Here is a 16,910-nt window from a genome sequence, read left to right on the forward strand (position 1 = left end):
GGAGAACGCCCAGAAGCCGATGTCGATTGTCCTCAAAAAGTAAGAAAAGTGAAACGTATAAAACGTATCCCGCATAATTGTGTTGAATGGCGACATGCGATGTTTGGGAACTGTATATTGTGATCAGCAAACAGACTACAATGTAGTTTGTTCGTAATAAAATGAACAAACAGAAATACTTGTGTAATAAAGTAGATATCCATCAACAATCGGTCGTATCTCTTTTGTTAATATCCAATCGATAATAAAATCTATTATACATAAACCATAGTCGAAGTATTTTATGCACTGAATATAAGTAAATATTTTTTATTCCATCTCCACATCAACCACAGCATCCTCCACGATCACTTGCTCAGACGTTACAGGCACTTGTATCATTGGCAAAGGATCGGGTGATCGAGTGTAAGTATTACTTGTCGAATGTTCTTTGAAATATTCTCCGCCTTTTTCCTCATATTCTCTGCGACTGACTAAATACTCGGGGAGATTACCGTTCAAACCGAAATCCCTCGCGCCATACCAGGAATCCAGGCTAGTATTTTTCGCGATATTCACTTGAAAGTTCGATTTGAACGGTCTCATTTCGCGTAACTCACGTTTCAGTCTTTCCAGCAAGCCAGGGAACGCTGCCGATCCACCAGTGAGGAAGACGTTACTTACAAGACGCGTTTGTTCTTCGGGGGAATATTGTTTCAAGACGAATTCAATCGTCTCGGCAATTCCAGCTTCCACCGAACCAATCATAGATGGTTGGAACAACAATTCCGGTGCCCGCAATCGCTCCACACCCACGTGAAGTTGATGCGTTTCTCCAGGAACCATAGGCACGCTGGAGCCTGCACTGTCAAATTCCGGGTCGTGATGACGTAAAACGTCTTCCAGCTCTAATAGCTTCTCCTGCTCTAATTCTGAATCCGAATCGCCACCTTCCTACAAAAGGAAAAGCTTCACAATGAAGGATATTGATTTATGCAACAGAATGGCAGGAAAAGTTCGTACCCTATTTATAACTTTGTACACGTCCCAGTCTTCGTCTCGCATACCGAAATCATCATCACGCTTCTCTTTCTTTGCCAGTTGGCTAATTATGCGCATCCTTTCCTGCGCAGCAGCCGTTCTTCGTTTCGCCATGTCTTGTCTCCTCTGTCTCTTTGCCATACGTTTGTCCAGTATTTCTTGCCTATAAAAATTTAGTGTTAATAATTATAAAACGATCTAATTAAATCATCGTAATAAAAAGTAACGTTGCTTTATCCCCTGTTACCTTTTCTTTCTAACTCCAGCAATCCATTCATCGAAATCCTGTTGATCCTTAGGTTGAAGGCTCGACTTGATTTTAGGTTTCTGTTCCTCCATCACGATATTTTCCTCCTGCGAATTCGCGGCGACAATCTTTTGCCTAGTTCTTTCTACCTTTGCCTGCAGGTTGTTAATCATTTTGATTAAATCAGCTTCATTCGCAAGCGAGTAGGACTTCAATGCTTGATCAAACTCGTCGATTTCACCCTCTTCGAGAAGATCCTGCACTGCCAACAGCTGATTAAGCTGCTCTTCGTCTTCTGCTAACTACGCGCGGGTATAAAGTACAAAATTAAATATGTTATTAACTAGCAATGCATCTCTACAATGTGTGTAATATAGAAATTATTCAAGAAACCAACTCTCTCCTCTCTTTTCCTCGCGTTGATCTCCATCAATCTTCGTGCCAGTTCTCGTTTCCTCTCTTTTTGCTGTTCGAGCGTTAGACCAGGAGTGGTAGCAGGTGCAATGTACGGTAACTGCACTCTCAAAACATGCGTATCATAATAATCTGCATCCGCCCACTTGGACAAATCTTCCTGGTAGCTTAAAGCAATCATCGAATGCTCGTGTATCAACTCCTGTGAGATCACGAAGCAAATTGAGATCCAGTAAAATCGAAAGCCGCCGATGCCTAATTCGTAACGTACCTCTGCACGACTAAGTGTTATCGCATTCACATGGACTGGATACTTTAATTGAAGCAGTCTATGCATATACGATGTAATGTGATAGCCACCGAGGTTGATTCGTCTCGCGTTCATCGCATCTGCTTTCCCGTCCAGTATCGGTATTACATGAGTTGTGTGATACCCCATGTTGACTATTAAACCATCGGGTGGACAATTATTGTGCTGGTACGAAAATAAGCAGTCAATTCCGTACGCTATTGACGGTACATTGTAACACTCAAACAGCAATTCCGCCATCACTGAAATTCACGCAAGTTTGATAAATAATTGAGGATATTACAAAGCCTACGGTGTCGCTTGTCATCCTCTTACAATTGCGAGAATAATTGGGGTTGAGGAACGTCTCGGTCAAAATAACTGGATGGCTCACGCTGCCCTCCGTGTCTATACCCATATGTGTGAACGTGTAATCGAATATCTGTTCCTGAGCCTCGAAATGCGTCACTACATTCCGGTCGAACTGCGTCTTTAGCTGAAAGCGCACAGCTTCGATGTTCACTATATCGTTTCCCACTTGAGGTTCCCCATCCTTTTTGCCGCGTTCCTTCCGCGGCTTCGCGATCAGATTCTTGAACGTCAACTGCGGTTCTTTCTCCGTAGCCCAGCCGACTCTGCAATTGTAGGATCCTAATGCGGAACAGTACTGTTTAGTTGGATGATAAGTATGATATAATTGAGGTGTTTACATATCATTAAACGATGAATTACCATTGTCGATAACAAGTGGAGTACATTCGGACTTTACTCGTTGCGAATAAGCATGAATTATGTCCGGTATGGGTTTTATATCTTTCAATTCGATTAATTCCATCTCCATTCTACCGGTTCGACGTACACCTCGTAAACATCGACACCGTTGCGACTGGGCAACATAACCTAACTTATACGTCACGTAGGTACTGCCATCTTGGGGATTTAAAAGAACTATATTAAATATTAAATGATAAAACGAGAAAATCTTCTCTATATAAACATTATCTATTGTGTACTTACATATATTTTTTTCGTTATATTTATTTATTAATAATAAAAGTGATTAGAGGAGGAAGCAAAGTGTCATACAGTAATTTAAATCTAAATTGAATTGACCGTCACTGACTTATGCAGTACTTTAAATGACTTCGAACGTTCAATACAGCCGCGATCAATTAATCATAAATTTGCAGTTTTTTACAAGATAAAAGACAAACTATAAGACGTTTAGTGTTAATGCCCGCATATAAATAATCTAATTTATGAAATACGTCTGTAAGCTCGATAAATGATTGATAAACAATATATTATATCAGACACTTTAAAATTTACGCGCGTACTGAGCATGTTTGTTGCGCAGAGTTTAAAAATGCACATTTCCATTTTTCATGGAGGTCTGCAATCTAGCATTTGTATGCATCGTGCACGCGGTATTTGGCCATAATCCCATATTGTTCGAACGTGTTGACTTATTCGCGCGACGAATGATAGGAATAAGGGCCGCGCCATCCGCCAAATTCGCCGTATGAATATTCAACGGACGTATCGGACGTACCGAATATCGACACCGTTCATTGAAGGCAACGCAATGCCTGTAACGTGCCGAAGTCGTTACATTTCAAGCAGACGCGGGCGAATGTATATGCGGCGTGCACACGTACGTATATGGAAACGCATCATCCGTTAGAATAATGTCCGCTTAAACCGCAAGGGAGCAAGTGCATTGTTCTAATATTAAAGGACCGTTTCGCATGGTCCGAAGTTACGACTGGTGTGTCGGAAGTTACTAGGATCGGCCGCTGTTCGGCACTAGAATCTGTTGTCACATGCAAATCCGTCGTGCAGTAGCTGCATAAGTATCCTTTGGTCCGCAATTACGTTTCACAAGCACGCGGCTCAACGCGGCGGGAACTCTTTCATGTCTTTTCCTTTGCCCGAGCAACGGATAACGATCGCTTCGCGAGAACTCGTCGCGATATTTCGAGTATAAACAGACCTTTGTTACGCGGAATCTTAAACGGAATTGCCTCCGGCGAGACAGCTATCGCGAGGCACAGGACTTTGTAAGTGCTCCGCATGCTCGATAAGACAATATGTTCCTTGCGCAACGTCGTGTCTCGGGAATAGGATATTCGTTATAACGATTCGACGAGGGTGATGAAACGCGAAGAGAGAATTCGGCAGAACTACAAAGGCCTCATCAGTTAAATGCACTAGTAATTATGAACGACGCCCATACGGAATTATTGCAATTTACATTCTCTCGCAGCCGTGCCTGTTAAAGAGATGATGAATACTCGCGAATTTAGCGAGGAATCTAGAAGTCTATTGACTAGTTGACGAGAGAATTGCAATTGTAATTATTGCTGGAATAAATCTTGCGCGAAGATAAAGATACAAAAAATCCTAGAAGTATGAGATTAATTTGATCTTACGATAGCTTTACAAAAGTGTTATATCATAATTGAAAATAATTATATGTTTTGCATATCGTGTGAACGGGTTTTTCAAGTAATTTTTATGCGATGCAATTAAAGCTTTAATGATGACCGATTATATTGAAAAAAATTCGAGCAGAAATTTTTATATTAGTTAGAACGTCAGCCGGAGAGCTTCATCTTTGAAAAAGACGAACGAACGAGCGTTCATTGCAGTCGTTTTTCTCTAATTCATTAACTTTTCCAAAAATTTAAGATCGCTTTTTTTTATTCTTGCTCACGGTCTGCTCTTGAAGCAGCGGTCGATCTTTTCAAGTCGGTACGTCGTGCGCGCGCGCGCTATAAAAGGATAGCCAGAGGTCTAATTGCAGCCATCAGCGAAAGCCGGCGAACCGGAAGCTGGCGGAAACTTTGAGCATTCTTCGCGAGGTCCTCCATCGGGCGTCGGGCGCGTCGAGAGAATTCTTCGGCAATAGCTCCGCGCTCTCTTTCGCAGGAGATCTCGCGCAAAGGTTTCGGTCTATTTTTCAGTATTAGGCGGAAGCGATAGCCGCTGAGGCGATCGGTAATCGATATCCGTAGAGCGCGGGAGCTCGTAAACTGGCCAAACAACGATACGTACGGCCCGATTGGTTTAGCTTCGCAGAGGGCGAATACAGGTGTGCGATTGGTTGAGCAGGTGAGCGATTGGCTCGACCTATCGAGCTTCCGTTTACTACCTCTCTCGTTGCTGCCTTCGGCTTTTCTTCGGTCTATTTGCGGCACGGAGCCGTATAAAGCACGCAGAGCCGCGAGAACGGTTCTATATGAAACACGAGAGATTTTTCGGGGTATTTGCTTTTTATTAGCCTCGCTACATTCTCTTATTTGTCACCGACAGTTGTTACTTTGTTTCTTCAATGCCTTTGAAGAACATTCGCTGCTGCGCATCGGTCTGAAATATTAATATTTAACGAGTAAATAATATTTTAGTGTCTAATTGACATAATTCTTTGCTTTGTCAATCAAACAATTTCTCGCGATATCGTGATTATATGGTAAGTCATGACGAAAACGTAATTCTTTTTCGCGATCCACCTCGGCTATTTTTCACCGCTCTTCCCCGGGGCGCATCGTTCGAACTTACAGTTTTCGCGGGCGTTAACTCTCGTTGCGCTGTGCAATTTAGCGTTTCAGCAACGTATAATCGCGTTAAAAGTCGAGCACCAACTCGAGACGAGGCGCGTAATCGCCCGTTCTATCCGATAACGAGTTTCGTCTAACTTTGCGACTGCATGGTGGCGGGGAAAGAGAACGACAAAATAAAGGGCCGTCCACGAAGACAGTAGGCAAAGGGCGAGAAAAGGAAAGGGACCGCGGATGGCACAACGAAAGGAGTGAAATCTCACGAGAAAGAGATATAATGGGTAATCTTATTTTAACGAGTTCTCTTGTCCGAATTATCCCTGATTGAAGCGGATATCTGGGACAGATGCGAAATTGAGATTCGAGATCGCGTCTTAGCTTCCAAGATGAATATTGTTTTACGATTCTCATTGGGAACTGATTCTTTTTCACTTCAGTGTAAATGTGACATCTTGTTAATTATCGTTCTAACAAAAATTTATCAGCTGATTTTACATAACCACACAGTGATATTTCTTTAGAGTGCGACGTATCCGTAAGCGGTCAGTATGCGCATGCGCAGTCGCAGCGCCGCTCCAATCCAGTTCGCACCGTGTTGCATCGTCTTAACACGGGCTCGTAAGCTCGCGCATTTCTCGCGCTTGATATTCGTCTGAAAAAGTGATCTCGATACGTCCGCAAAGTTCGAAAGATAAGTGTCGGGCGTAATAGTAAGCACGAATGACTGCGATTAATCATTCATTGTGTTATATTTCGTGCTGTTACACCTTCGGTTCAATTTGTGCCGGTTCGATTTCGTTGGCTCGCGGCGCGCACTTCAGATCCTTTCGAGAGGTATTGCATGCGTAATTAATAGCGTATCGGAAATGTCGAGTAAAGCTAGCATCCATTAAAGTGCATACATTAATTAAGTGTTTTCATCGAAGTTACGCGTATCCGAATCACGGTTATGGATGCGCCTAGTGCGAAGCGCGCATGCGCGGTTGCCCGCGTCGACTCGCGCCACGGTTCGGTTCGACTAGTCAAATGGCGCACCGTTGCCGCGCGTCGTGTGCGTTGTTCGTTCGCGCAAGGAATCGCGAGTTCACGTGAGTGCCGGGAGTGCCGGGAGTGTCGAGTGAAATATCGGGCGATGAGTTTTTCCTGGTATTTGTGTACGAGCGGGTGAGCAACTTGGATGCAGTTGAGGCGACGCGAACTTTGAATCGGAGACCAATGGCGCCAGCAGATTTCGTCAGCATCGACACGGTCCGGTGAGTAAATTTTCTTTATTAAGTAAATTGTTTATTACGCCTACCTGCCTGATTATCTATCTATTTATAGGAATTTGCTATGGCGTTTGGCATCGCGATCACGATTTAACGAACGCTTAATTATTCTTGATATATTATGGCTAGTTAAACAGACTCCATTTTGTTTCTTGCACTCAACGCATGGCACAATTATTGGCTTACGTTTTATCTCACAAATTTTGCTGCGATTCCCATTCCGATTCGCACGAGGCACTTTTTCGCGAGCGGACTTTTATGTCGCAGCGACAGATCTCTCGCGCAGATTGCCGGTCTTATGTATAAATAATTGCTGAGTTATAAAGCTGGAACAACGAAAGCGGTTTGCGATAGAAGGAACGCACGTCATTCGTGATAGGACGCTGCATTTTCTTCCCTTATTCCTTTTGTTTTCTTTCGGTATTATCATGCGAGATTGTATCTTGCACAGTGGTTCTCCCGAGGAACTTCGAAGAACTTTCGCAGCGTGAATCTCGCCTATGTGCGAGTAATAAATATTTTAACACGGCTATCCTCTTGACTTCTTGGTCTTTTGTGCCGCGCTTTTAAGTGCCTCGCGATTCGTACAAAGCACGGAGCTCGTGGCTTTTCAACATGATTCATTAAGTGAGAGCAGAATTACGTAGAGATAGTAATTTCTGTTGCAAGCAATATTAAGAATTCATCGTTTCCGTTATTCCATTTAAATCTTTTGAAGCAAAATGACATTGGTACGGTGAAAGACATTATTTGTTTTTACTGCAAATATTTTATTGCGCTCCGACAACAAACTTTGACACAAATTTGCAGTAATAACGGCGACAAAAATAATAGAAGCTTCTGAATAATATGAACTTTTGATTCCTCATGTATAAAAAGCATACTCTCTCGGCATGACATTTGAACTTTACGATGAAATAAAATAAAGGCAATTTCGAAATTTTTGTCCATAATTGTATTTATTTCGTCAGAAATGTTTAATAATATTTTAATTCAAAACTTATACCAAGAGAGTAGATTGTACTCATATACATGCATGTATGAATCTAACGCAGCATTTAATAATTATAATTCGCGCTGATTTAGTTGCAAATTGCGTATGTAAGTTTCAATCACATTAAGATTCCATCTGCTGTCTCGCAATCCCTGAATTGTCGATTATATTAAAGCTTCCGCTTGAAAGCGCTTCTGTTAAATAATAAAACGGCTTCCCGGCAAAATGCACTTTTGTTCGCGGAAGTTGTCCGTGTTGCCGATTCGAATACGTATGGGTTTCAAGAGAATTGGGAAACGATCATGTGGTCGCTTGCACGTAACACGTGCCCCGTGTATTCTCGATGGTACGTGTTGCTCTTTGTTTCTCACGTGTCCCTTCGTGTGCTTCTCCTTCGGCCACTCGGGTGATAATTCGGTTTGTCCACGTCTGCACGTATACGCATGTGCATGTGGCAGTAACAAAATATCGTCTACCTCGATAATAGTAAAAGAAATAGTAATCTCGATGCGTGTGTTATTCAAGATAACGAAATAACAAGATTGTTATAAAAAATTATAAAAATTTTGTTTGTTTTTCATTTAACGACGATATCCTCTTGTCTTGTCACGACATTCTGTTATATTTCTTTCAATATTTCATTGTTTTCTGTAGGATATATTGAGTTGTGTTACAAAAGTTCACAGCGTTGTTTAATTCTTTTTATGAAAAAGAGATGAGAAATTCTCTGGAAGGAATCGTGAAGCTACCGCAAGAATGGCAAATGAAATGGAATAAAACGGCGCATATAATTGAATAAATATTTATACACATATATAATAACTGGAATTTCACTAAAAAAACTACGAACTTTTGTTAGAATATTACATTATTTACATGTATCTTAGCGCGCATAAATTAGTTGTTAGTTTGGCGAGTTAAATTAGTAATATATAATATTAATAATACATATATTATACGATTTTCATAATGAGAAATAATCATACATTGCTGCGAGCTATTATATGTATATACATGAGGTTTATAAGTAAACAATAGTGCTTATGTTACAACAGCAAATTAGTATAAGATAAAGACAAACTCTACTTTGCCTTTTTTTCAACTATAAGTGAATATAGATAATAATTAAATGCATATCGAAATATATTTATGCAGCAAATTATACAATTTTTCGAAAACATGGACGAGAATGAACGTTCTTATGGATGAACATAATATAACGTGCAACGTCAAACAATTGAAATGAAACTTAATTGAAATGCACTTCGTCGTTCTTTTTAAATGCGGCTCGGTGCTCCGTTTCTTTTTTTTAACGCGCTGTTCGTAATTGTACAATGGCCGTAGGTCAGTGGTAAAGTGCGAAAAATGGGGACGAATAGTACGGGCGGCTAAAATGTCGAAGGCAACGAGGAAATCGAATTTGGTTGACCACCTGGAAAAGCGCGACCGTAACCGGAAATAACGAAGTAGCCTGGGCATTAGGACAAAGTACCGTTTCGCTCGTTGCATTCTGAAGTTGTAGCTTGATACAATTTGTTGCAGCGCACATTTCGATTACGATAAATGAAAAGCATATCGATAAAAAAAGCGCCGGCTTTTCGAGACAAGTGCTCGATCATTTTTGACAAAATTGTACGCAATCGTGACAGATTGGTTTATGGATAGTATTTGGTTTATAGATGGCCAGTATCTTGGAGACAAAAAAGAAAAGAAAGCAAATAGAAGATTATAAAATAAGGAAACAATTTGATATCAATTTATAAAGTATTTATAATACATCAATCATTGTATTTACGATCGAAGGGTATAATGCAATTTACATACTGATCATTTTCGATCCATTGTCAAGGCATTCATTGTTTTCTGAAGCAGATGAGTCAGATACTTTAATATTGTACATTGTTTAATAAAACTCGGTGTATCATTTATCAAGTCATGTATAGTACGATCGAAGGCACTTTAATGCGAAGCTTGTGAACATCACTCATCTATCATACATCTCAAAGTGTTAGACCATCACGCTGTCATCGCAATATCAGAATGTCTCGCCTTGTCTCATCTCCATTACACATACTCATCGCTTTGACGCCCTCAATTTGTCATATGTCTGGAACATCGGATGTAACGAAAGACGGTCTAAAGTTATTTTCTGTAGATTAATATTAATGTTCTTTACAGTGCTTTGTTTAGCTAAATAAAGGTGTAATATATTATGTGACGTGAAATAAGCAATACAAAAATGAAATCGTGTAAAACTTAATTATTTACTACAAGTTATAATGCTTTTAGTTTCATTAATTGAGATTAATTCATGCTAACAATTTTTACAGTTTAAAAAAAAACACCTATTAAACTGTTAATTCGGTTATTATCAATTAAATGTCTCATTGTATTGTAAATGATGCTTATGACAAAAGTACTGCTTCATTTGAAAAATTGTGGTGCTTTATCATTACGTAATAATGGAAGGTCGTTCCGCCTCATCGTGTAAGAAGTATTAATTATCCTAAATGAGACACTCACCCTACGCCTTCTCACGTCGGGTTTAGAATTCTGCGGTTAGAGCAATTTCTTAATGCAGCATTTCTTTAATGAAACTCATCTTCTTAAGTTCTTCTCGTTCCGCATTTTAAGCGCTGGCGCGCGTAATGTATATCGGCGAGATTTCCAACGTCAAATTATGTGTGTTTGAAGGAGATATTGTATCGAGAATTGATCTGAGCTTTTCGTGTCATCGAGGCCATACATCATTCTTTCCTCTATTACACGATTATTTCTTCAGTTTCCTCTACACGATATTATGCATTTATTAATTTTTAAAGTTAGTAAATTTTATAATTAATTCCGATTGTTTCGTTGTTACTTTTACCTCCGGAATCTCGATTTCGCGTATTTGTCCGACTGCAGACAGTAAAAACAAACGATGCGTCTCGCATTGACGTCGGTATCGCTCGCTTAATTTATTTCCGTCTAACGTAATAATAAAGTGCACCGCGAACTCTGTATCTGGGGAGTACAGGACGATCTTTTGTGGAAACGTGGATGAGGATACCTCTGAGGCCAGCGAAAGAGAAAATAAAACCTAGAATCAGACGCACGTCGGTGCGGGCTCGTCGCCGAGGAAAAACAGAGCAACCGGAGGAAGAGAGCGACAGGTAGGCGGATTCCCGCAGGAACAACTGGAGATGTAAATCAATGGGTGATAAGGGCGACTGTCCCATAGGAAGGGGAAAGTCGCCCCTGCATTCTATACAACTCGAAAAGGAGGACAGAGAGAGAAGCCAGGATAGCCGGGCTCGCGTACCAGGGAAAGGTGGGTCCTAGCTCTATGGAAATGCCTCGTTCGAGAATTATTTATTCCTCGACTTTGGACGAAAATTTTCGCTCTTAAGTGGCGGCCCCTTGCCTTCCCCATCGTCTCGGTGCTTCCGTCGTTCTTCTTTCAACTGCTTTTGCCGCCACATTCGTAAGGTCCTGACTTCCCTTTTTCCTCGATTGTACCGTATCCTAGGTTCAGCACGATAAACCTTGCATTTAGGGAAACTTAACTACTGCAGCTGTTGCGTAGATGTTGATTAATGTATGGTCGTAAATGTACAATTAGATACACATTACTGGTGTGCATATCTATAATACATATAATACTGTGCCCGCATTCACTAGAATACCTTTCACGACACGCGATCCACCGATCCTTCTTCTTCATTAAGAGCATGAGAAAGTTGAACTGTACAATTAATCAACGTAAACGCGAAGAGGTACGCCTCTTAAATTACAGAGGAGTTTGTCCGTTGTACGCAAGTTCACCAGACGCCATTAATGTACCTGATCGCGCACGTTATTTATTGAATGATCATGTTTCGTTATAAGCTTACGTGCTTTATGATGTAATAGAGTTCGAGCTTCTTTAACAATACTTTTAACATCTATTTTGAAAGAATACATTTCAGCCGCGCATCTCTGTCGTCAACATGATTCTGTTATATCGACTAATTAAGCCATGAAACGCGAACCCTTTCTCGGTATAATACATCACTTGTACGATGTCGTTGCTGCAGTCAGTAGACCATTTGTGCTTTGAACGTGATCGGGGCGGTAGCAAATCGTAGCTGATTGCTTCGGGGATCGCTCGATTTCGAGACGAGAAATGTACGACTGCCGCTTGCGGAATTTAACGCGGCGGTTAACAGCCGCGAGATAGCACCGACAGCATGGCGGTCAAATAAAATGCAAAACGCGTTGCCAGTGACGCGTAATTAGTGACAGCAAATCGTTGTAACACACTGCTACGGATTTACAGTGATCTTCTCATTTATTCTTCGGGCTGGCTGTCTTTTTTCCTTCTCATCCGTTTCTGTTTTCTTGCTCGTATTCGTGGCAACGTTCCAGCTTTTCCGCTTCTCTCTTTCCAATTTCTTCCGGCATTTTTTAAATAGTTATAGCTACGAACAAGCATGAAACGCGCACGCGCGTTCTCGCGAACGTTTGAATCATCGTTTCTCCCCTCGCCATTCAATTAAGACAAAGATTATCGGCCTTTCGGAAGTTACTCTCGAGTCTCCACCCACGTAGAGGCGAGCTTTCGCGTGATATATGCCGCAGTTCTATACGTGGAAATCGAGCCGCATGGGCCGACATGTCGTTTGTAACCTTAATGTCTGCGAATCGTAATAACGACCATTCCTTTGAAACGCTGAGAAAGTTCCCTCTTCTCTTTTCTCGATTATCTCCGACGTCTATAAAACGCCACTATAATTATTTTGTCAATAAACAATGGCTTGAAACTAATCAAGTCTCAATCAATCTCTAGCGGAATGCTTAACACTTGGCGAACAAGCGTCTGCTTATTCTTCCTGATTAAACTTTTGGAACTTTTTTTCAATATCATTTTTCTACATATTACAGTGACGTGACGCGAATGTCACTTTCAGAATCCTTTTTGTCATTTTAGTAATCGCTTCATTGGTTTAGCTGGAATTACTTATGTTTTTGATTAATTCATCGATTAATGAAATTTCTCGTTTATTGAAGTGCCTGATTGTACGTTAATTCCTGTGCTTGTGCAATTCCATCGAAACGTCGCACATTGCTCGTGTATCTCGCTGTGACCGCACGATCAATCGTTGCTGCGAATTATTCAATGTTATCGTTATCATAAATCCACCGCGGGTGTCCTGTTCACGCTTGCTTGTCCACCGGAATGATCCTGATAAATTATTATGACTAGAGCTGCAGCTGCAATGCTGGCGGCTGCAGGAGACGCGGTTGCGCTTAAATTTTTGTGCACATTTGCGTATCAAAGTTGTGGAACGTAAACAGATAGAAATACTCTCTTTCTCGTGTATTTAGTGTATACTATCCCAATATTATATTGTACAAATATTATATTGTACAAATATTATATTGCACAAATATTGTACGATACAGTGTTATACATTTCAAGGTAATAACTACCACAGCTATAGCTGTTCAAAGTCTCCAAAGTTTTGCAGAAACGTGTAACATTTACATCACAATTGATACGTGCGTAATATATAATAATTTGTATATACGAAAATATGAATATAACAATCCATAGGGTATGTATATGATAACTTTCGTATTTCTTTATGTATATTTTTAATATTAAGAATGGCTCGTCTATTATTGCGATGTTGTTCATATTACAAAACTTGTTACGTACGTTTTTTTGTTTGCGCTTGCACAGGCAAAAAGAGTGTCATTTCACATTTGAAGTTATAATGCAAAAAGTTCAACAATAGTGATAACTTTTATTGCGGATGAGTCAACAGGGAGATACAGACGTTATGATTAGCGAAAGATAAGGCGATGCATTTTATGTTTCGCTATTTTAATATTCCGTTTGGTTTTTACATTATGCGGACATTACGTGAAATTATTTTTATATTTATTTAACTGAATTTACCGTTTCATACGCGAGTAAAAAATCACTTATGATATATAATTAACTGTTCCAATTAACTCACATTGAATAACCTGGACTAAATATATAAAAGCGTGCACAGCGTCCGAGATATTAATTAACCGTCCCATTATTTTGTCACTCATAATTTACCTATTCTTGTGCACATGAGGGTTAATACATGTAAACATACACAATAATCCAATTTACACGTCACCGTCATAAATATACAATCGATGTTGTTTGATGTCGTTTAATTATTTTCTTGTCATATCATATCTTTGTAGCAAGTTACATGTGGAATACATACACAATTTATTATTAATTGACATTATCGTGTTGCCACACAATTCTTTTACTTCACACAAGCAGAGAGCATCATGCTCGATAATGTAACATTTTAAACGCGCAAATTATACGAGAAAAATATACGCTTTCATATTTTGTCTCCACGAACGTTTCTCGACGGGGAAATAGGTCGCTTACCATTGTTGCATTTACTATATGGAAGAAAGATATTTTTATGTACGATATAATGCAAGTATCAACCGCGAGGCCATAACGCTTGGCATAAAATACAGATGTCTACGATAGATACGATTTTGTGGACTCAGTCTCCAAGAAAGGAATTCGTTTTGTTGTACACTGGCTTTTTTGATTCTATGCGGATTTGACATATCTTTTCTATGTGAAGTATCGCGGTCGCGATTATTATTAATCTTAGATTATAAAAGATGCAATGCTGGTGCGATTCTTCTATCATCAGTTTTCTATTCGCAATATGATTTAAGTGACAAATTAATATTTTACGACTTTGATTCAAAGCCCGTGTAAAAGAGCGTAACGCAACAGTTCTATGATGTTAGTGTAGTCAAGGTCGGTAGATGGAGGAACTGGCGAAGTAAGGTCCTCGCATGACCGCCATTTTCGGGACAGCGCGTATGTGTGTATGTATGTATGTACACGTAGTATCATGATATATACATGTGTATTGATGTGTATGTCAGTCAGCAGGCAAAGTCGACAACAAAGTGAACAGAGTGTTGTGAAACAAAAATGCCAGGTTGTTTTGCCAAAACCTGCATTTATGCAAAAATACTTCACCATTCTTACTCATGTATCCCGCATAAAACGAGAATAACCTACATTTCGCCGCCATTTTCGGGTCAAATCGTGTGAAGTGGATGCGAGGACCTTACTTCGCCAGTTCCTCCATCTACCGACCTTGAGTGTAGTTAGGTAAAGAGCGGAAAGTGAGTTAAAAAAAATCACTTGCGCTCAGACGGAAGAAAAGTTCGCCTGTTCATGTATTCACGTTCTTTCCCGGCTGCAAGCAGGATTAGGGAAAAAAAAGAAGTAATGGTGCGCTACGCGGGAGGTTCGTAAGTAACATTTAAAATGTTCGGATGAGTGACCGAGCGAAGCAACTTCTATCGGATAACAGCGTGCTGAGGAATTTTTCAAAGAGGCTTCCATTACGTATAGTACCTCGCGGAGATTGGACTGCATCTTTTACAATCGGCTCGTGAATATTTGAGTTCCTGCAGTGGCAATACGGCCGAATACATCTGAAGTGTAGGTCAGATCAGAAACATTAAAATGAGACAAGATCGATCTCGGTGTTGAGGTAATTTGTTATTCGCATTTTTATTTTATATTTGATTTACTCATCATCTGGGATAAAAGGTAGTTCGTTGTATCTGTATCCCATTAAATATAACAGAAGTTTAAAGATCCACATGCACAACACTCCGATGCCGTTATCGATTTTCTTGGCAATGTAATAATGATAATATCTAAATTTGTTGTAATAGTATTTGAAGCCAGCCTTCACTTCCTTCTTCGATTCCTCTTTCTTTTCGTTTTCCTCGATATTATCTGATAATTTATCTTCCATATCGTTTTGCAACTCTTTCTTTCCTAATTCACAATATCGAAAATGACAGTATGCTTTCAATAAATAGAAAAAAAACATTAATTAGAAATTAAAACTTACTTTGCCTTGTAATAGTTTCTTCAGTAGTCTCCATGTCAATCGCGTCTCTGTAAGTAGCAATAATTAATATACCGATTCTTCTGGTTTTTTATCCTAATTATGAATCTGATTACGATTACGAGATAAAGATTTTAAAACAAGGATAGAATGTAAAAACGCAGCAGAATAAAAAAAATAATTTATTGCTTGAAAATTATTATTACAACTATTTCTTTTATCACCATATCTCGTAAACCAGATATTCTATGCCTTACTTTTTTAATAAATGCTTGATTATATACTCTATATTGCTCTATATTTCTCTATAATTCGAACAATGCGGTCTAACAGTCACAAATTTGACAATGTACAACGTGAACGCTCGATACGTGTACGTGGTGATACGAGTAGTTCGATACTGTTCGATACTGATAGTCACCTACATAAACTGCATGGAACAAATTGCTGTTTTATCATAAACGCGGTAATTTTATTTCTTTAAATGTAATTTTCTTTTTCTTTCGTGCGAAATGCGAACTTTGAGTTTTAAAACGTTTAAACATGCCTTACTTTTTTAATAAATGCTTGATTATATACTCTATATTTCTCTATATTTCTCTATATTTCTTTATATTTCTCTATAATTCGAACAATGCGGTCTAACAGTCACAAATTTTTAAAGCGTTTAAACATGAATACTTATTGTCAAATAATACTTTAGTATCGCCAGAACAATTCAATAAAAAAAAACTTATTATTATTATTATTTTACACACTCGTTAACGCAATACAAGTCAAAACACTAAAAGAAAAATAAAATACAATAAAATTACACAAATTAAAGCAAAACTTACTGGCTGAGGTCAAACAACAAGTAAAACCGACGAAAACAAATCTCAGATATATCTCAAAATAGGATCGTAAACAGCCGGCAAGCCATCAGTATCTTTTTTCAAATTAATAGAATTATGATGTCTTTTAATATAAATCATCTCGGCTATTTCTTTCTTTTTATTATTTTTCTCATGATGTAAAATTTTCGTGTTTGACCAGTCGAGTTAAATTTCCGATTTACACCTTTACTAAGAAAAACCACAGAGAAGCGTTGTCCATAGATATGAGCCGGAAAGATGTCATAGCTTCTGCATCTCATGTCAGTAAAAATTTCCGCTGTTGGCTTGCCGTAGGGTTGCACGAGATACCAAGACTAATCTTGGTAT

At 39.3% G+C, this 16,910-nt stretch overlaps 2 protein-coding genes across 4 annotated transcripts; both read right to left on the reverse strand.

The window, feature by feature from the left end:
* Positions 1 to 100: 100 nt before the first annotated feature.
* LOC105276281 (actin-related protein 5) lies at positions 101 to 2,881 on the reverse strand. The gene is made up of 7 exons (XM_011333787.3): positions 2,703 to 2,881; positions 2,307 to 2,621; positions 1,953 to 2,233; positions 1,665 to 1,883; positions 1,268 to 1,569; positions 1,003 to 1,183; positions 101 to 933 (listed from the first exon to the last, which is right to left on the reverse strand). The coding sequence occupies exons 1-7, from the start codon at positions 2,809 to 2,811 to the stop codon at positions 310 to 312; spliced, it is 2,031 nt and encodes a 676-aa protein (XP_011332089.1). The 5' UTR covers positions 2,812 to 2,881; the 3' UTR covers positions 101 to 309.
* Positions 2,882 to 13,632: 10,751 nt separating this feature from the next.
* Positions 13,633 to 16,317, reverse strand: LOC105276282. Of its 3 annotated transcripts, XR_003406987.1 has the most exons (5): positions 15,966 to 16,142; positions 15,712 to 15,758; positions 15,383 to 15,635; positions 14,862 to 15,283; positions 13,633 to 14,794 (listed from the first exon to the last, which is right to left on the reverse strand). XR_003406987.1 is itself a non-coding variant. In XM_011333789.3 (4 exons), exons 2-4 carry the CDS (start codon positions 15,743 to 15,745, stop codon positions 15,109 to 15,111), a joined length of 462 nt encoding a protein of 153 aa, XP_011332091.1. In that variant the 5' UTR covers positions 15,746 to 15,758; positions 16,261 to 16,317; the 3' UTR covers positions 13,633 to 15,108. The 3 variants fall into 3 exon arrangements, 2 of the variants coding, with proteins under 2 accessions (XP_011332091.1, XP_011332090.1); XM_011333789.3 differs by lacking the exon at positions 15,966 to 16,142 and adding an exon at positions 16,261 to 16,317 and having other exon boundaries at positions 13,633 to 15,283; XM_011333788.3 differs by having other exon boundaries at positions 13,633 to 15,283.
* Between the last annotated feature and the right edge of the window lie 593 nt (positions 16,318 to 16,910).

This window comes from Ooceraea biroi, chromosome 9 (assembly GCF_003672135.1).
Source record: "Ooceraea biroi isolate clonal line C1 chromosome 9, Obir_v5.4, whole genome shotgun sequence".
Lineage (NCBI taxonomy): Eukaryota > Metazoa > Arthropoda > Insecta > Hymenoptera > Formicidae > Ooceraea > Ooceraea biroi.

Bases quoted from the DNA above. Each gene is read 5' to 3' on its own strand.
- LOC105276281 (XM_011333787.3), bottom strand. From the start codon at position 2,811: ATGGAGATGGAATTAATCGAATTGAAAGATATAAAACCCATACCGGAC. The intron at 2,622-2,702 runs GTAATTCATCGT...GTTCCGCATTAG, and splicing joins TCCACTTGTTATCGACAATG to GATCCTACAATTGCAGAGTC. The intron at 1,884-1,952 runs GTACGTTACGAA...GTGATCTCACAG, and splicing joins TAACACTTAGTCGTGCAGAG to GAGTTGATACACGAGCATTC.
- LOC105276282 (XM_011333789.3), bottom strand. From the start codon at position 15,745: ATGGAGACTACTGAAGAAACTATTACAAGGCAAA. The intron at 15,636-15,711 runs GTAAGTTTTAAT...ATTGTGAATTAG, and splicing joins AGAAACTATTACAAGGCAAA to GAAAGAAAGAGTTGCAAAAC. The intron at 15,284-15,382 runs GTAAATCAAATA...CCTACACTTCAG, and splicing joins CCTTTTATCCCAGATGATGA to ATGTATTCGGCCGTATTGCC.